Raw genomic sequence first — 19,167 nt, 5'->3', positions numbered from 1 at the left:
CTGTTGATTTTTAAGAGTTCACTGTGTATTAGGCTACACTCTTACCAGGTACACCTTTGCGGAGATGTCTCCCCATCTCTGGATTGTCCTGTCATCGCTTTCCCCTTTTCCATTATTTTCTAACAGCTCAATTCAACGTCAAATCCATTTGCTTCCTAAGTTAATGGAAAATGACTTTTCAAAAAGCAAAAAAAGCTACCAGATATATAGTATCGGGTTTCACGGGGAAACTGGAAAGCTACAGGACTGCTCACCTCCATCCCTGGTACAGAGGGGGGTAAGACTGTCTCAACAGCTAGCTTGTAGCAGCGATACAGTGGACAGGGTCATTCAGAAGAGGAAAAAGGAAATGACTGGACATCATGAATGAGCCCAAGTTCAGGTCCTCGGTCTTGTTCATGGACCACACGGCATTTCTGTCTCTCCCTGCCTTGCTATGTGCCATGTTTCCATGTATGTGACATGTTCTCAACCATTTACACCTGACAATATTTACAAAAAAGATTCTCATGTCATGGGACAGAGAGTAACAATGAGCATCTAAAGCTCACATTAACTGTATAAGCACTATACTGGAAGTATTGAGAACTAGAAATGGCTGGTTCCAAAACTCAAAAAGAAAGGATAAAGAAAATGCATGTATACATCATGAGGTTTTACTTAATTATGATGAAGAATGAAATTCTATCAGTTGTAAGAACATGGATGCATCAGAGATCAATTTATTTAAGAGAAACACGTCAGACCAAGAAAAACCAGTGTCACTGACTTAGACAGACACATGAATTCATATATGCACACAGGACATGTAAGTGAATGCAGGACTGCCTAGGGAAACTCACAGGAGGGATAGGAGAGCTCAACACACTCAAAATACACCATAGCCTTGGGTAGAAACAGTGTAATGAAACCCACCACTACAAGCAGTGGATAATACACCAAGAAAATGTTTATATAGGAAAAAGAACAAGGGGCCAGCAAGATGGCTCAGCAGCTCAAAGTGTTCACTGCCAGTGAGACAGTCTGAGTGCCAACCCCAGGACTCACATGGTAGAAGGCAAAAACAGACTCCCACAAGCCATTCTCTGACTGACACATGCACGCTGTGGTGTACACACACACTCTCTCTCTTTCTCTCTCTCTCTCTCTCAACAAACAAATAAATAAATAGGCTGATTTGTAGAAAGACGTAGACATGGCTGTAGGCTTGCTCTCCTAGAAGTCCAGACTAGGTTGCTGTCTCTAAGGACAGGGGCTGCTCTACATCCCCCATGACGTCTCCACTCTCAGAGGTCAATTTAGCATCATCGTGTGATGAGGTAGCATCTATGTAATATACCCAACACAGATCAAGTGCCCATTCTTCCTGTCCAGAAGAAACATAAAAGTCACTGAGTAGTCAGATACTACTTTCAAAGATCTAAAAGAAAAACAAACTTTTGCAGCCTACTTGTAACAGATTCTGAGTTTAACTTCCTCCCAAATCTACCTTTTTGAACTTGTTTAGCTTAAGGATTATTTAAAAGTCTCATCCTAAAGAAATATCATGAACTTATCAAATTAAAATCAAAGGCCCCAGATAGGAGTAGTTCTGTGTTTAGTCGTAAACTCTGAAAAGACGGGTGTTACTATAAGCAGGGTGAGCTAACTTCTACCCATCCTTGAGCTCCGCAATTTCCAAGGTTTGGGTCATAATGAAACTGGTATGATTATCACTAGCTATTCTTGGCTACTGCCATTAGTAGGCATCTTTGCAGAGCAGCCTAGATTAAGGAAAGATACCAGAAATGTATTTTCTCACAGGTATGGGCGGGAAAAGGCATTTAGTTAGAGAGATTAGGATTTGAGGTTCTAGAAAAGTCCAACCTATAAGCTCAGAAGATTCCTCAGTGGGTCATGCACCTGTATCACAAGCATAAGGTTCAGGTACCAGCAGCCTTGTAAAAGCTATGTGTAGTATCATACACCTGCAACTCCAGCATCAGGGAGAGACAACAGAGGCTCACTGGCCAGCATCCTAGTCAGACTGATAAGCTCTCAATACAGATCTTGTCACAAAAAACTAAAGTGGAGAGTCACCAAAAACACCAGATGTCAAACACTAGTGCCCACCACATGCTACACATGTACATGCATGTGCACCTACATGAACACCCAAGAACACATCAATATAACATGCATAGACACACTCACTCACACACACACAGAGAGAGAGAGAGAGAGAGAGAGAGAGAGAGAGAGAGAGAGAGAGAGTGTGTGATTAACACCTGTGCTGCTCAGAACAATGGCTACCACTCATACAGGAAAAGCCATCATTCTAAACCACAAGGACTCATGGGCATCAGCGGCCCCGGTCTTATCATGACCAAATATGCGCTGAGGGCCGACTACATGCTACAGACAAAGCAAGGTCTGCATTGATGAACACAACATGTATGCTCTTAACATCTAGAGAACGGACTACCAAGCTTTTCCTCGTCACACACACAAAGTCACAATCTAACAGCACATCTGCGCATACACTCAGCAACAGACGTGGCTGAAGGCTTTATCGAACACCGTCCTCACATTCTGTTTTCTAATTCATTCAGGCATGCTACTCTCCTCACTGAGACCCACTTGGTTAACTTTCTGACACACTAACAGGTTGCACACTCCCCGACAGGAACACTTTGGGCCATTTGTCTCTCTTTCCTCCAAACACCGTAGCACTAGCTAGTCAGATGTGTATATTCTCTAAGGCACTTCCCCATGGAAACAAAAGAAACGAGTATGTGGCTTTTTCTCATGTTAAGATGACCCATAGATACCCATTTGTACTAAGGGAATATAACCAAACATAATAAAATCTCATGGAAATGGTGGTGATTTCTTTTGTTTCTTTTGGGAGGAAGAGAAAAGCCAGATGTGGTACCATTCACTTCCAAGCCAGAACATATACCCGGCAATTCAGAGTGTTTGGCACCCCTACTGGTCCAGTGGGGCATCCATCCACCATCATCTGTCACTGAAACAGCCCGGGTGGAGACTGGTGTCTCACTTCGTCCACCTCTGGAACACAGCTTCATCAATGCTGACCCCCAGGCATTTGGAGTTGGACACAAAAACTTTAATTCTGACCCTCACTTACCTTCACCAGTCTACGAACAGACTAATGAAGCCATTAGAAGCAAAGAGAAGACAGTAAGAAAAATATTTACCTAATTTAAGAGGCAGACCCATCCAATTTGTGTTCACAGTGCAGTCATCCAAATGTGATAAGTTCTCATTACAAACCACTTTTATCTCTGTGTTAGGGCAGCTCTAACCGGAATTCCATCTGGAAAAGCAAACTTGCTCAAAATGCTATTCATATTTTAATGAAGTTTCCTTTCATTTAAAACAGGCTGTAGCTCAGAAATAGAAAAGACAGTCTGAAGTTATTCCAGGGTTAGTAAAACTTTGTAGTTTTAAACACTTTAGTCCTTAAATGCTGGTTTAACTAGCACAGACCTCAAGCTTTCTCTATGTCTTTCTTTGGCTTCAAATGCTTCAATTTTATATTCTCCCACACAAAACAAATTCATACTAGACAGGAGAAACATGAAGTATTTATTTTTCTTAGTCATGACTCCCCAAAGAGAATTTTGGAGTCACTGATTGAGATGACCGTTGCTCCAATCTTAAGTTCTCAGTTCTTCCTGGCTTAAATGAACCTTCCAATAATCCGAACACTCTGGGGAGTAGTTAGAAAAATTCTTGATTTCCCAGTCTATGCACGCGCATGCACATACATTGCACACACAGCATGTGTGCCAGCCCGTCTGCATGTCCTTCTCTAAGATACCGTGCAGAAAATAGCTGTTGAGCTTTTCCCTACCCCATCCTACCAAGCATTTGGGCAGAGGGAAAGGAAAGAGGCCTGAAAAGGAAGAGAGGGGAGCAGAATGGAAAGGCACGAGAGGGCAAAGGGGAAGACGAAACAGCCGATGCTCTTCTGATCGGAGCCGTTCTGAACACACAGAGAACACTGGGTTATCTTCGTTCCAAATGCCATGTGTTAACTGACCACGAAGATGGCCAAAGAGTATGACAGGTTATCTGCAGAGGTGTGGCTCTTAGCACACCATGACAGACAGTGGCTGTCCCTACCCCTGCCTCTGACTTCACATCTCCCTAGTGACCAATCATACTTCTCTCTCAGATGGTGAGGTTTTGGTTCCCAAACTCTGACCCTAACAACACTAGAGGAACTTGTCAAATGCACAGATTCCCAGCCCATCCCTCCCTGGGCCACTATCTAAGAACTGGTGAGCTCCAGAAAAGAATTTAACTTTTCTTAACTGAAACAAACTCAAGCTTTGGCTTTCTGCCTCTGTGCCAGGCAGTAACCACCAGCACTTCTGCCAGGGAGGCGGCACAGGCACCCAGGCAGCCATTCTGATAAAGCAGGAAGGACTTAAGAAGATAAGATTTGAAGAGAGCTACTGGAAGCTAATTTGGAAAACACAAGGCTAAATTCTGGGAAGATGAAGAAGGAAGCAGACAGGGAGAGTGGGGACCATGAAAAAATATTTGTGTAGACTCAACTATTAAGTAGAGCAGTGTAAAAGCTAAAATAGAATACAATGCAAACCCACAGCTGGGTTGTCCCTCAGCATAGACTGGGGTTATTCTCACACCTCAGACTTAGCATCACGTTGGGGTTTAGGGTTTAGATTTAACAGTCATCTAGTACATGGCGAGGGCCCAGGACAATACATGCATACATTAGTCTCTTTAATAATGAGAGCTGGAAACGATGAAGGCTCGAAAACAAAAAGCCCTCTCTCCTACAACAGACAGACACGGAAGGCAACGGCCCACCAGATGAGCAAATAATTACCTTCCAGAGCCCTCCTGCTGTTTACTTTCAATTTTACTAGCTACGGAATAAAATGAAACTTCATCGCTGAATTAAACCATTTTAAAAGAATGGGCATATATATGTCTATCCTATTACATATTAAGAAGTGGGGGGTGTGGTTAAGATGTTAGGCCAAGAACTGATTCATCAGCTTTGTGTTTAAATAATGACGGCAATGACGTCAGCTGGACAGCAAATTCCTCCGAGGTACACTTTCAACTCTTCCTTTCTGGCACATTCTTCTCACTGTGTGCAATCAGAGCACTTCATAAATAATTAAAAACTAGAATGAAGTGTGTTAGACCTGAGCCAGCAGCAGTCAATTCTTAGGCACAGCTCCCGAGGTTAGCTTCAGCCAGGTGGAGATGGACCCACATGCTCTTGAACTCACTGCTGAAACAGTCTCGTCTCCGAAGCATATGATACATCATCAGGGTGTGGAATGTGGCTGGGCACCCCACAGGGCCGAGAATGTCCGTGACAGAAGCCATTCAAAAAACAAGGCATGGTCCTGCTCATCCCCGTGGTCCCTAACTCTCTAAAATCCAAACCACAATCTGAACCATTCTTTAGAAAATCAATTGCTTCAAATGGGAGGAAATCTCACCATGGATACATGAACAATCTACCCGAAATCATCCCAAACTATCCCAACATTCATGTTTCCTTGGGAGACTGGTTTAAATTTCATTTTTATTAAGCCAGAAATGAAGTTAATTTCATTTCTTAAAGTAAAAATATCTGACAATAGGGAATGAGGCCCCAGAGTACGCTCAAGTTTCAATTTACCCAACTAGAAAACTGGTTTTTTTTTTTTTAAACAAGACAGATGATCCACTGGTGGCGGTTTCTTCTACTGTGTAGTGAGAAGAAAGCAGCCCAACACATGACAAGAGAACTCAATTAATTAGAAGCAACAAGGACATACAAGGCTTACACAGACTTGGAATTACACATAGAGACTCAGCCTGTATGATTATGACTGTTTAATGCTAGCAGTCCGGAATCCTTGTCACCATGAGATAAATAAAAAGTTTCTGTAGGCATGCCATGTTTGGTCAAAAGCAGACACAGTCAAGACACACACACACACACACACACACACACACACACACAAAATATTCTACAATATTATTTCTATCCCATAAGTCTCATAAGATGAGAATACAAAATAAGGAAATCTAAACTAAAACATGAAAGAAAACTGAGCCCCTGTGCAGTGTTAAAATAGCGGTTAACAATGAAGTCACAGGAGATGGAACAAAAAGACCAACTCAACAGCCGCAGCAAGAGAAAGGCCAGACCACATGACAGGGTTCAGCTTGCAGGAATGTTATATGTTGGATCGTGTGGTGGCATTTGTATTATCCCCTGATGGCTACAGACGCTCGTATTCTTCATAAAATACACACATCAGAATTGTTGAAACAACATCGTATTTGCAAAAGAAAAATATTCTTTAAAATACATACTGGAAAGTCACATTTGAGAATGCCATAGAATTCCAGAAAAAAAAAAGTTAAGCAGGTGGTTTCCTCCTGTTTCTAGGCAGTGCTCTGATGGCATAGGACAGAGAAATGTCCATTCTAAAATGCAGTGGGTCTAATACTGCCAGGTAGATGGAGAAGACTCCTTTGAAAAAGGAAGTCTAGGGTCCATTCACATGGAAGGAAGGCACAGTATACAACAGCTCTTAAGTCTAGGCAGTGACAGCAAAAGAACTTTAAGGTCTAGACAGTCGGACACAGTCTAGAACTGCCCTTCCTGGTGGCTACTGATAGGACAGACATTCTTGAGATCACAGGTTACTGGTACGATCTTTTATGAAAACATTTTTTATTCTAATAGTGTTATCTGAATATTTTTCTGCTGTTGCAAAGCTGCCTGTTTATTTTGATCACAAATACCCTCCCCAAATACGGCTATATGACAAGTATTTGAGGTCAAACATGAACAGAACAAAGGCTTACTTCTCCAGCAATAACATGCAGCAATTCCACCATCTTACTTTTCAACCATACTTACTCCCCGCTCCCAAATTACCTTTCTTGGATTTGGCTCCGATCTTCAGTTTGGATGGCCATGCAATCTGTGTGTTTGTCTCTTCCATGATCTGAGTCAGCAATTAAGAGAAAAAATATTGACTCAATTAAGAACTTATATTTACAGATAAGATTTTTCACATGTTTAAAAAAATTCTTATTTTCATGTTTCTAGCTTTGTGTTGATACAACAAAATGATCTCAGCTTAAAACAATGTGAACTTTTTTTAAAAAAGCTTGAGGAAGAAAATGAGATGTGTTTTTCTAAGCCCTTAATCTATTGAAAGTATCCAAGTCTGTGTTGTTCTCTCCCCGATTCCAGAATTTTAACAGAAACAAGACCTAAAAGTACATGGACACATAATTAACTCAGCCTGTTGCCAGGACCTTCAGAGATACTTGTACTGAATAAAATTCACCCAACAGGATCATCAATACACCAGACATGATTCTTGTAATACTAAACTATGGAGTAAGCCATATTAAATGAAGATTTCCCTCCCCCCGCCCCCAAAAAACCAAAATGTCTCACTCTGGCCACATTTGTGTTTCATTAAAAGTGATGAAATGCTTCTAAACACAGAATCCCTTTATAAGGCTGTATTTCCCAGCATCCTTCACGTGGGCCAAGATGGTGTTTACACTACAGTACTTCCCACCCTTGCATGCAGATAATACCAGCAGGAGGAATGGAAGCAAAGGAGCCTAGCACATAAAGAATGAGAGGAGACAGACAGCAAGGGTTGGAAACGGGGCAGGCAATGACTAGGCAGGCCACCAGGGAAACGAAGAAGACACAAGAGATGGTCAGCAAATCCAAAAGGAATCAAGAGTCTCTAAGACAAAGTGTCCCTCCTTCCTTCTCAATTCCACATGTCTGCTCACTTCATAGCATGAAGAGAGAATATACCAATTCAAGATGTAATATGTAACATGAAGAGAGAATATACCAATTCAAGGTGTAATATGAAGAGAGAATATACCAATTCAAGATGTTATATGTAACATGAAGAGAGAATATACCAACTCAAGATGTAATATGTAATATGAAGAGAAAATATACCAATTCAAGATATAATATGTATTAATATGTAATATGAAGAGAGAATATACCAATTCAAGATGTAATATGTAACATGAAGAAAGAATAAACCAATTCAAGAACAAACAACCATCAGTCATTACTCAAGATAGGCCATCTGTTGTTTTGTTTTTAATTTTTTTTGTTTGTTTGTTTGAGACAGGGTTTCTCTGTACAGTCCTGGAACTCTCTCTGTAGACCAGGCTAGCCTCAGAGATCTGCCTGCTTCTGCCTCTGCACCTCTGCCTCTCTGCCTCTCTGCCTCCCAAGTGTTGGAATTAAAGGCATGTGCCACAATGCCAGGCCTTACTTTGTAATACTGACTTAGAGTTAACTACATAAATCAACAGGGCTGGCAACCTAACCATGTATTCTGTCTGTCTGCTGTCACGGATTCTAAAAGCTGGGCCAACATTTGAAGATCCAAGAATCTGGCACACCAATTCAAATCTCTGATTTTCTGGAAAAGTTGGTGGACTCAGCACAAGGAATTCATGGCAGCGCTTGGCTGGCACAGACAACAGTTGCCTGCTGTGGGCTGAGTCAGCGGACCCTCAGTTGCTCCAGAGCCCCACAGCGTCCTTGATGCTGGGGTCAAGCATCTCTTGTATGTTGCTGCTGACTTGTTTGTAGTGCTCACTGGTCACTTGGCCCAGGGTCTACACTGCTGTTTTTCTTGGAAATTTTTTTTTATTTAAGAGCAACAAAGCAAAAGGCGAGCTCCCACTCCTTTGCTGGGTCTACACACTAATTCGACCCACAAGAAAGGTTAGCCTCTTGCCCTCACACTCTAACACCTGGTCCTTGCCTGCGAATTAACATCTTTGCTAATTAACTAAGCTGTCATCAGCATTAGCTTGGTTAATTAACTCTATGCTGTTGTTATTTTGGTTTTTTTTTAATTTTGTATTTTTTGGAAAGAGTTATTTATTGTTTTAAAACAGGGTCTTACCTATGATGACCTCAAATTTGTAATCTTCCTGTCTCAGTCTCCCAAGTGTATAGCAACTCCCAAGAGTATAGCAACCAAGCCCAGCTCCACAGGAATATTAAAAAAATAAAATAAAATTTAAAAGGGAGGTAGCCCAGTGATTCAGAGCACCTGCTGCTCTTGCAGAGGGCCAGAGTTCTGTTCCCAGCACCCGAATGGCAGCTCACAACCATCTGTAATCTCTGTGGAAGTTACACACATATGGTGCACATGCATATACATAGCAGAAAAGCAAATCTTTCTTTTTTAAGAAAATTCTTTCTTTTATTTTTGAGCTTATAATACAATTGTATCACTTCTCCCTTCCCATCCTTCCCTCCAAACTCCCCCCTATATCCCCCCTTGTTCTCTTTCAAATTCATGACCTCTTTTTTTTTCATTGTCGTTACATCCCATATATGGAGATATATACATATTCCTAAATATAATCACAACAAACCTTTTCAGAAATAAATTAGTAAATAAAAAATACTGTCCTCTTCAACTGCTTCCACTCATCTGCCAGCAGGTGACCCTCCCTACTTCACCATGGTCTTGTCTTCCAAAGTGTTCACGTCCAGGCTCCCTCTCACACTCAGCCTTCAGCTTTCCCCTGCTCAAGCAACCATTCTCCCCATCCTTCCGTCACCCAGCTACGATCAACCCTACTCCTTGCTATACTCACCTTCTTTCTTATCCATTCATGTCAGGAAAATACCCTCTTACCTGCTGTGACTAGTTCAGTTTGAAACCTGAGAATTGTGCTCGCTGCTCCGCACACAGCAAGCACCAGCTATGCCTGGACCAATGACTTTAATAACGCCCTTATCTAGTTATCCGCCTGGAGTCAGGTACCGTCTCGGCTAATTTCTAGCTGTGTCACATGGAGCAAGCTCTGCAACTGCTCTCGGTCTCATTTTTCATCTCTGTAAAGTTGTTTGTAGTATCTACTGCTCAGGTAGTCACAAGGGCTTGAGGAGATAGATGAAATCCTGACCTAGGAAATGCTTACTAATGCGGAGAGCTATCAGAAAACAAACTGGCTAGCGGAAAAAGGTTGCAGAAACAGTCCCTTGCATAGGAGGCATGGGGGGGGGGGGGGGGTCAAAATGACACATGGAAGAGCATCTTTCAGCACAGATGAGAGTCTATGAGTCTAAGCCTGTGCCACCAGGAAGGAAACAGATCACCTGTGATTTGCATCGAGAAATCAGAAGCCCCAAACAGATTTAAGGATACCGACCAATACTGTGAGGCTCCTATGACCGGCTGTCACTGATAACTGATGACAACCTGTGACTGGCTGGCACTTGCTACTGATAACTGACAACCAGGTAAGAAGCCAAGCTGGAGGGAGCAACTTATTCCACTTCTGGTGAGTCAGAAGCGCCCCCCTAGGAGCTTATCAGTTAAACTGATAACTCAAGCCAATCTCTTCAGGAATGGCAGGGTGCACTCTAGAGGTCTGTCTCAGCAGAGCTGAAAGCAAGAAAGCCAGGGGGAGGAGGAGGATGCAGGGGTCCGGGAAGCCCACTTTTTTGGGGGCCTCCGGAGGGTTTCAAGACCGGATTTCTCTGTATTGCTTTGGAGCCTGTCCTGGAACTCACTCTGTAGACCAGGCTGGCTTTGAACTCACAGAGATCCGCCTGCCTCTGCCTCCCATGTGCTGACATTAAGGACGTGTGACACTAACGCCCGGCCCTTAAGCATGATTCACAGAAGAGCCTCGGTGACGGCGCTGACACCAGCACAACAAACACTCAAAAGGACATTCATGCAGCAGGAAGATGATGAGAACAAAAGATACTATAAACACCCCTCCCCCCAGGGGGAGAAAAAGACCATCTCCATCTCAGGAGGAAAGAGTGACATCCAGAAAAATGATTCTAGGTTTGGTTTGGTTTTTTGTTTCTGTGACTTTACCTGCACCTGTTTTTACATGCCACACAACCAAAGCCCAAAGAACAAACTGCTGACTCCAAATAACCTTCTATAAACATAAAGGGAGCATTTATTTTTAATTAAGGGAATAGTAAAAAAAAAAAAAGATTCTGCGGCTTTACAGTGGGTGGAGTCACTGACTTCTCCAGAGCGTCTCATGTGTTTCACATAGTTATTACAAACTTGACCAGGAAGTCACTTCCCAGAAACCTGCTGTGAGCCTTGGTTCACATGTAAGTCAATACCCTATCCAAAATGTTGAGTTTCCATGCAAGGACTAATTAGATTAAGTGGCTAATTCTGACCATCTCTCTCCCAGAAGGATGCTGATGTCCTCAGCTATGTGAAAACTGACCTCAGAGTTGGGAAACAGCCTAAAACACCTCTTGCTTCCTTATGGAAACAAAACTATAAATTGTGTCAGCTACGCTACAGATTGCAGAGGTATGCCAAGCCATAAAACCTCGGAGTAGAGAAAGACTTGAAAAAGAAAAGAAACAAAAAAGCAAAGCTGAAAGGGAGTTCAAGATACATCATGTGCATGGGTGTGGGTGTGGGTGTGCATGCCTGAGTGTGCACACACACATGTATATATGGCGGCCAGAGGTCAGCATCAGATGCCTCTTCTATCAATCCCTACCTTTTGTTCTTCATTTACATAGTTTGTGTGCACAGTTGGTGGATGGTGGCACTCCCATCACAGGAAGTGTCAGGAGGTTGGATGACAACTTTCAGGAGTTGGTTTCTCTCCTTCCATACTGGGATTGAACTCAGGTCATCAGATTTGGCGGCAAGCACCTCTGCCTGCTGAGTCATCTTGCTGGCCCTCCACCTTGTTTTTGAGACAGAGTCTCTCACTGCACCCGTTACTCATCAATTTATGAACAATCTCTGGCCATTGAGGTCCAAGGATTCTATTCTATACCCCGCCCCCCGCCCTGAGGTTATAGATGTAGCCCAGCCCAGCCAAACTCAGGTCCTCACACTTACGCAGCAGGCACTTTACCAACTGAACCACCTCCCTAGCTAGCTCTGGGTTCTTAAAATACTAATACTGTTTATTTCCATCTCCCTAAAACTCAGACTCAATAACAAACATCACACTGTGAATAATTTCTGTGACTATTAAATCATGCCTTAAATTGTCTTTATGAGACGAACTTTCACTTTTTAGCCCAGGCTGGCTTCAAATTCTTGATTCTCTGCCTCAGCCCCTCAAAGTGCTGGGTTCCTGGGATTACAGGTATGCAGTTTCACAGCTAGCACACCTTGAAGTTTTCATTCTAACTTAATTCAGCTTCCTTATACCACGCAGAGATCTCCTGTGTTATAACAAAAGAGATTTTGAAAGGTCCATCTAAAGCAGTCATGCTCAACTGTTCTTGGTGGGCCACACGCATCACAGGATGGCTGTAGACGTGGCCCAACACATCCCTAGGTGGTGTTCTCTTCTAAGTCAAAAGACTGACACTCCAAATTGCAACATAAACATCTGAGTAAGTAACTTTTAAATTTCTGTTAATTAGACTCACTGTGTTCGTCACTTATAGAATGGGAATAATTGAGCCACAACTCAAGTATTATACTATTATCAGATTTAGTGGATAGCAAATAGTCTATAGCAAAAAAATATTATTCATAAGAATATCAATTTTCACTATATGAGATAATTAAATTATGGAAATAGTATGCTATGAACATATAAAACTATTCACCTTAACTTCCTAATTCATATGCACACTTTTTTATGTTTTTTCATTGGCTGAGAATTTCATGCAAACACATAACCCTCCAATTCTTCCTCTATACCCTCATCACTTCCTGCCTCCCAAGTTCATGTGTTCTCATTATGTCCTATCAGTGCTGCCTGTGTGTGCATGTAGGGACCATCTACAGGAGCCCGGGCAGTCTTTCAGGCACTGTGTACCTGAAGAAAACTGAGTCACTGTGCCCCACCCGCGGTTCCCAAGAGCTCCTCAGGTAGGAATGGGAAATGCACAAGCTCCTCCGACATCAACACTGTGATTTTGCCTGGCATGATCGGGTACAGATCGTGTGCATTCAGTCACCGCTGCTATAAGTTCATGTGGACAATGGCCCCGTCATGTCCAGCAAACACTTGCAACAGGGCAGACATCCACTAGTTCTTGTAACTGAAGTTTTCTTCCCAGCCAGGCCCCACTGCCCTTCAACCCCTTTGCCCCAAATAAACACACGGGTAATATATTAATTATAAAACTTTTGGCCGATGGCTAGGGCATCTTACTGGCTAGCTTTCTCTCAATTATTAACCCATAACTGCTAATCTATGTATTTCTATATGACCTTATCCTCCCAGAGAATGCCTGGCACGTCCCATTTTCCTGGCCGGCATGGCGCCCCCTCACAGCACCTCCCTGCCTCTCTCCCAGCATTCTCCTATCTCCTAGCCCTGCCTATCTTCCTGCCTCTATGGGTCAAACAGTGTTTTGTTTATCAACCAATAAGAGAAATATATACATACAGAAGGACATCCCCCATCAACTTCTAGCTCTTTCAGTCTTTCTGCCTCCTATTCTGCAATGATTGCTGGACTCTGGAGGAGGGGTATGTGATACAGATATCCCACTCAGGACTGTACACTCCACTGTCTCGTTCTCTGCAGGCTTAACCAGTTTAGGTCTTTGTATCAATTAAAAAAAAAAGGTTCTCTGGCGTACAAATAGACTTTGAGTGCCTATCCAACAATGAGGGATGCTCTCTCAGCCTAGACTCTTGAAGGAGGGCCTATACCCTACCCTGGATGACATGACAGACACTGGAGATCCACTATGGAGGGCTCACCCTCCCTGAGGATCAGAGTAAGATTGGGTAGGGGACTGGGGGGGGTGGTGGGGAGGGATGGGGAAGAGGAGAGGGAGAGGGAGCTGTGATTGACATGTGAAACAAGCTTGTTTCTAACTTAAATAATAAAAAAGAAAAAGGCTCTCTGATGAGGGCTAAGAGATGCCTTTGGGAACTTAGGGGGGTAGTTTGCTACTATGTACTATGTCCATTTAACAGAATAAGAATGTCAAGTTCCTCAAGTCCTATGACCTAGCGAGCTGTGGGTTTGAGCCTAGTTAACAGGCATGGGGTGATGATTAAAAACGCACGCTCCTGTTTAAATCTTTACAAACAAGGAGTAATGTTCCACCCCACCTCCTGAGACTAGCGCCTCAGTTTTTTTATACTATAATAATCCTTAATAAATAGGAAATTTCATGTCTCTGTTTTGTCTGTAGTTTATGTGGGGGTGAGGAGAGATTCAGGCAGGAAGCTGTGGTAATGTTTATGCTGAAAAATTTTTAACTGTTTAGAAATTTCCATCAATTATTTTTTTAATTTCATGGATTTACAGCACACTGTTGATGCAATTTTACCACCCTAAAATAAGCTGCTAAAGTTAGAACAAAACAAACAATCTTATCAAGTACTACAAGTGTCTGTTTTATAAAAAAATCCCAGCTAAAGTCTGCAATGCTCATCACAGATTTCAATCATCTCCAGCAACTTTCCAGTGCATATGCCACAAGGGAAGAGGCATCACGAAACTACACATTTTGCATGTTTGCAACAATTACAGGATAATATGTGTCAGGTGAAGAGATTCCACGCCAAACCAAGAACAAACAGTCTACCAACATGTTTACTTCACCAGAGTCTCCCACCCAGACGAAAAGTTACAAGTCTACAGATGAGTAATCAGGACCTGAGATCAACTCAAGGCAAGTTATGTTTACACTGACTTTACTTGAAATATGTATACTTGGGCCAGGAAACGAGCACTGGACTCCCTAACTGGAAACTTCTACCCTAATCCATTAAGCACTCACCCAATGGCAACCAGCTGGGCATCAATTACAGCCTGCTTCTTGGAAAGATCAGCATGCCTGTGCTTTATGGTCCTTGTATCACTAGAGAAGTGGTCTACCCTCATGGAGTAGACAATTATCTTGGTTGTTACATGTAGGAAGCGATGTAAAGTTAGTTTCACTCATGTCACTCCATGAAGGAAGCCAAGCAAGAGAAGATGAGAATGTAGTCAACTCCCAGGAGGGGTGTCTGGAAGCAAAGGGTGTTTATTTTGCTGGGATCTTAGAGGGTCCTGTTGGTTTCATTTTAAACCAAGAAATCCATTTGGTTCTTCATGGCCATCGCTGTCTCTCACATTCATAGTTTCCATACACTTCTTGATTCTGCTTCATATAATAACCTTACACACACACACACACACACACACACACACACACACACACACAGTATCTGAAACCTATCTGCAGTTGAGGAAATCAGAATTCATAGTTTAAGTGGCAGAATATGAGGCCAAGTTCAGTCCACAATCAAGATCATGTACTTCTTCCTGCCTGGCTTGGAGTCTGGAGAAGGAGGAAGGTAACCACATACGAGGAGATCATTCAGAAAGCTCATACTCTGAGATTCCCCATTACCAGAACTATTCCTCAACTCTTACTTTGTTAGTGAAGAAAGTGAGGGATGGCCCCAGGATCATCCTCACACCACCCAACATCCCAACCCCTAGTTCCAAGCACAAACCCACACGAAAAGAGTGGGAAGAACTGGGTCATCATGGTGACTGGGTGACCAAATTGGTATCAGGTGGCCAGAGCTATAGTTGTCACATTTGAACAAAATGTGCACAGAATGTCAAGAGGCAGTCCTTGCAGTGTCTAGATATAATACACATTTGTTTCATAAGCTGTGGTAACAAAACCAAGTCCATCTCCAACACGTTTCCAGCAGCATGGCTATGGACTGAGCTATGATCACTACGTAAGTAAGGATAAAATAAAAACAAAAATGTTCGGTGACCAGTCATAGAACTTCTTTCCAAGCCTGGCATGATCACACACAAACCATCTATCTGTTCATCAGCTCCTGATCACATACAAACCATCTATCTGTTCATCAGCTCCTGATCACACACAAACCATCTATCTGTTCATCAGCTCCTGATCACACACAAACCATCTATCTGTTCATCAGCTCCACACAAAGAAAAGCTGGTCATCTCTCAGTATCTATGAAAAATGGGTGCCAGGATCCTTGCAGACATACAAACCCAGGGATGTTCAAGACTCTGACATACAAATAAAGATTATTTATGTAGAATCTACACACACTTAGCTTCCACGCTGAGTCATTTGTTGCATTACACTGTATTATGTTATAATACATTAGACTGTATTACAACTAACCAGTGTAAATATTGTAATTGTTTAAGGAATGATGACACATAAGGAGGTCTGGTCCTGTTAGGAACAGATATAAATTAGCTTTTCAAGACAGGGCTTCTCTGTCCTGGGACTCATTCTGTAGACAAGGCTGGCCTCAAACTCACAGAGATCTGCCTGTCTCTTCCTCCTGAGTGCTGGAATTAAAGGCATGCATCACCAGTATCTGTCAGTTCAACCTTGGCTGAATCCACAGATCCAGAAGGTCTAGCTGAGCTGTGATGATCCCGTTTCCCAGCTTTAAAACAGAGGGTTGTTTTACAAGCCCGGGTCATCAGAAACTGGCTGGCCACTGATATCCCAGCCCAGATGATGGACACCAAACCACTCGGATAGCAATGAGCAAAGGAGAGTGCTGTGTGTACTGTTGAGAGGCTCCCTGTGGACAGCCAGGGGAACTTATGGAAGACTTACTTACCAACAGGGATGCACACTCAGAGGAAGCAGAGCCAACAGACAACAAGAAGACATTTCACATCAAAGCAGCTCTGGCAGGGACTGGGACTGATGGATGAGGTGGCTCAGTGGTTAAGAGCACTGGCGGCTTCTGCAGAGGACATGGGTTCAGTTCCCAGCACCCATGCGGTGGCTCACAATTGCCTGTAACTTTCATTCCTGGAGTTCAACACCCTCCTCTTCTGGCCTCCTCAGGCACTGTACATACACAGAGCCCAGATGTAGCTACAGGCAAAACAACCGTACACATGAAATAAACAAAACTTTTATAAGAGGAAATTTTTAAATATAAAACGGGATTCTGTTTGCTGTTTTTAATGATGCTATGGAGAACCTCTGGAATTTAAGTAGTACATAACTGTAGCTCATACCATATGCCATCTAATACATTTTTTATGTATTTCCCTAGGAATACTGTTTGACAGCCTTCATTTCTGCTATCACGCACAGTAAGTTTGCAATTACATAACCTCCCCCATCCTTCCCTACAAACACAGGCAGTGATGAACTGTGAGGGGCTTCAGCAAGCTTTGCTAAATATTAATCTTCAGAGAATAAAGCCAAATCGTTCTACTAATTAAGGCTTATATACACTGAGTTTCCAAAACTCACTGTCCATCTCATTCAGCCAGTTCCTGGAGGGACTTTATAAACGTGGCAAGCTCTTCCCTGTACACTAAATTTTAGATCTTTCATATAGTAGCACTAACTGTTACCTACTTATTCGTATGCATCATTAGGGAAACTACTGCCACATTTTCAGAGATGTGATTTTGTTGTTAGTATAGGAGCAAGCTCATGCCCTTAAAATGCTTAAAGTGTTTTTCTTATTATACAATGTTAACTACCCCCTCAACAAGATGTGGCTTTCTACAGATTTTACTCATTTATTTTTAAATTTATAAAATTCCAAAATGAAGTTTACTAACCCCTCACATAAACACCCAGGTATCATCTTGCCTTAGAGCCCTCCTGTTGGTGGCGTGTTAAGTGAATTCATGGTATGTTCCATCTTGAGTTTCTGGACTCTTCCTCAATCTGACCTGTAAGCACACCGTACACCCACCCATCTTAAAGGAGAAAGAAAAGCCCCTTTCGTAACTGTAACCAGGCCGACACAAGCAGTGTGCATGAATAAGAGAGCCAAACTGAGCTCAGGAAACAGTAGCATCAATAAAGCCGAGTTTTCCCAACTAGGAGACTTCCTATTTGGCTTCATCTGCACTGAGGTCTTCCATGTAATGAACTTTCCGTAAACTAGAAATGACGTAAAGAAGCTCACCAAGACCACTGAATTTCAAGACTCTTTTCATCCACGAAAAAGCTAAAGGTCACATTCAAAACTCTGAACTCGTCTGGGGAGAAAAACTGAGTGAAAAGTGTAAGTTTTACGCTAGCTTCCTACTTATTCAGTGATGCTCAGAGGTCATAGGAGAGGACTCACTACAAAGAGGATTCTGTTACGTGACTCTGCACACCAGACCCTCCACACTAGCGGCATCAGAGCTCCTGTAGTGAGGTGAGACCTCCTTCTCTTCCAAACTAAAAGGACGAAGGGAATCTTCCAGAAGAGCTCTTTTTTACACCTACTCTGCATACTTGCATGTTTCCTTAAGAAGTGGAAGACCATAAAATGCTTGACTCTGTATAAACTATTTGCTGGCAGCATTGAATATATTGTGCCCTTAAGAAGGGTCATTTACACTAGCCAGGATACTTTAGGAGAGGTGACCTTACTAAAAGAAGTGTGTCATTGAAGGTGGGCTTTGAGGTTTCAAAAGCCCAAGCCAGGCCCAGAAGATCTCTTTTCCAGTTGCCTGTGGAACTGAATGTAGAACTTTCAGCTCCCTCTCCAGCACCATGTCTGCCTGCTGGCTACCATGCTTCCCACCATGCTGATAACGGACTAGACCTCTGAAACTGTAAGTCATTCCTAATTAAATGTTTTCTTTCTTTCTTTCTTTCTTTCTTAAGGTTTATTTATTTGTTATGTATATAGTGTTCTGTCTGAATGTATCCCTGCAGACCAGAAGAGGGCACCAGATCTCATTACAGATGGTGTGAACCACCATGTGGTTGCTGGGAATTGAACTCAGGATCTCTGAAAGAGCATCCAGTGTTCTTAATCTCTGAGCCATCTCTCCAGCCCCGGGTCATATCTCTTCAAGATAAATGAACACTAGTTAAGACAATCTCCATTGTTCTTTAATGTATGAGACATGATTTACTTAAAAAATAAATACAAGATATCAAATGTAGGAACTATCATCAACAGACAGCACAGTTGATGAAAACAGGCCCCCAAATGCCAAGAGAGGATCTTTAAAAAACGACATGTTACCAAAATATCACCAACATGTGTATGGGAAAGAGAGATTTTACCAGAGAAATGAACACTACTTAAGAGAGTCTGAAAATTTTCTGATACTTGTAATGAAACTACAGCTTTGGGAGGGTATTTACAAACCCCACAGCTGATAAAGAATTCCTACCCATTATTAATAAACTAATGGAGAAAT

General features: G+C 42.4%; 1 protein-coding gene across 1 annotated transcript in view; it reads right to left on the bottom strand.

Moving 5' to 3' along the window:
• Bicc1 (BicC family RNA binding protein 1) overlaps positions 1-19,167 on the bottom strand; it is a 212,239-nt gene that overhangs the window by 83,256 nt on the left and 109,816 nt on the right. Inside the window, 1 exon segment of the mRNA XM_005070782.4 lies at positions 6,929-6,998. Coding sequence (XP_005070839.1) covers positions 6,929-6,998 — 70 coding nt within the window.

This window comes from Mesocricetus auratus, unplaced genomic scaffold (assembly GCF_017639785.1).
Source record: "Mesocricetus auratus isolate SY011 unplaced genomic scaffold, BCM_Maur_2.0 Super-Scaffold_100027, whole genome shotgun sequence".
Lineage (NCBI taxonomy): Eukaryota > Metazoa > Chordata > Mammalia > Rodentia > Cricetidae > Mesocricetus > Mesocricetus auratus.
The sequence above is the reverse complement of the archived record's forward strand: the minus strand, read 5'-3'. Positions and strand labels throughout refer to the sequence as shown.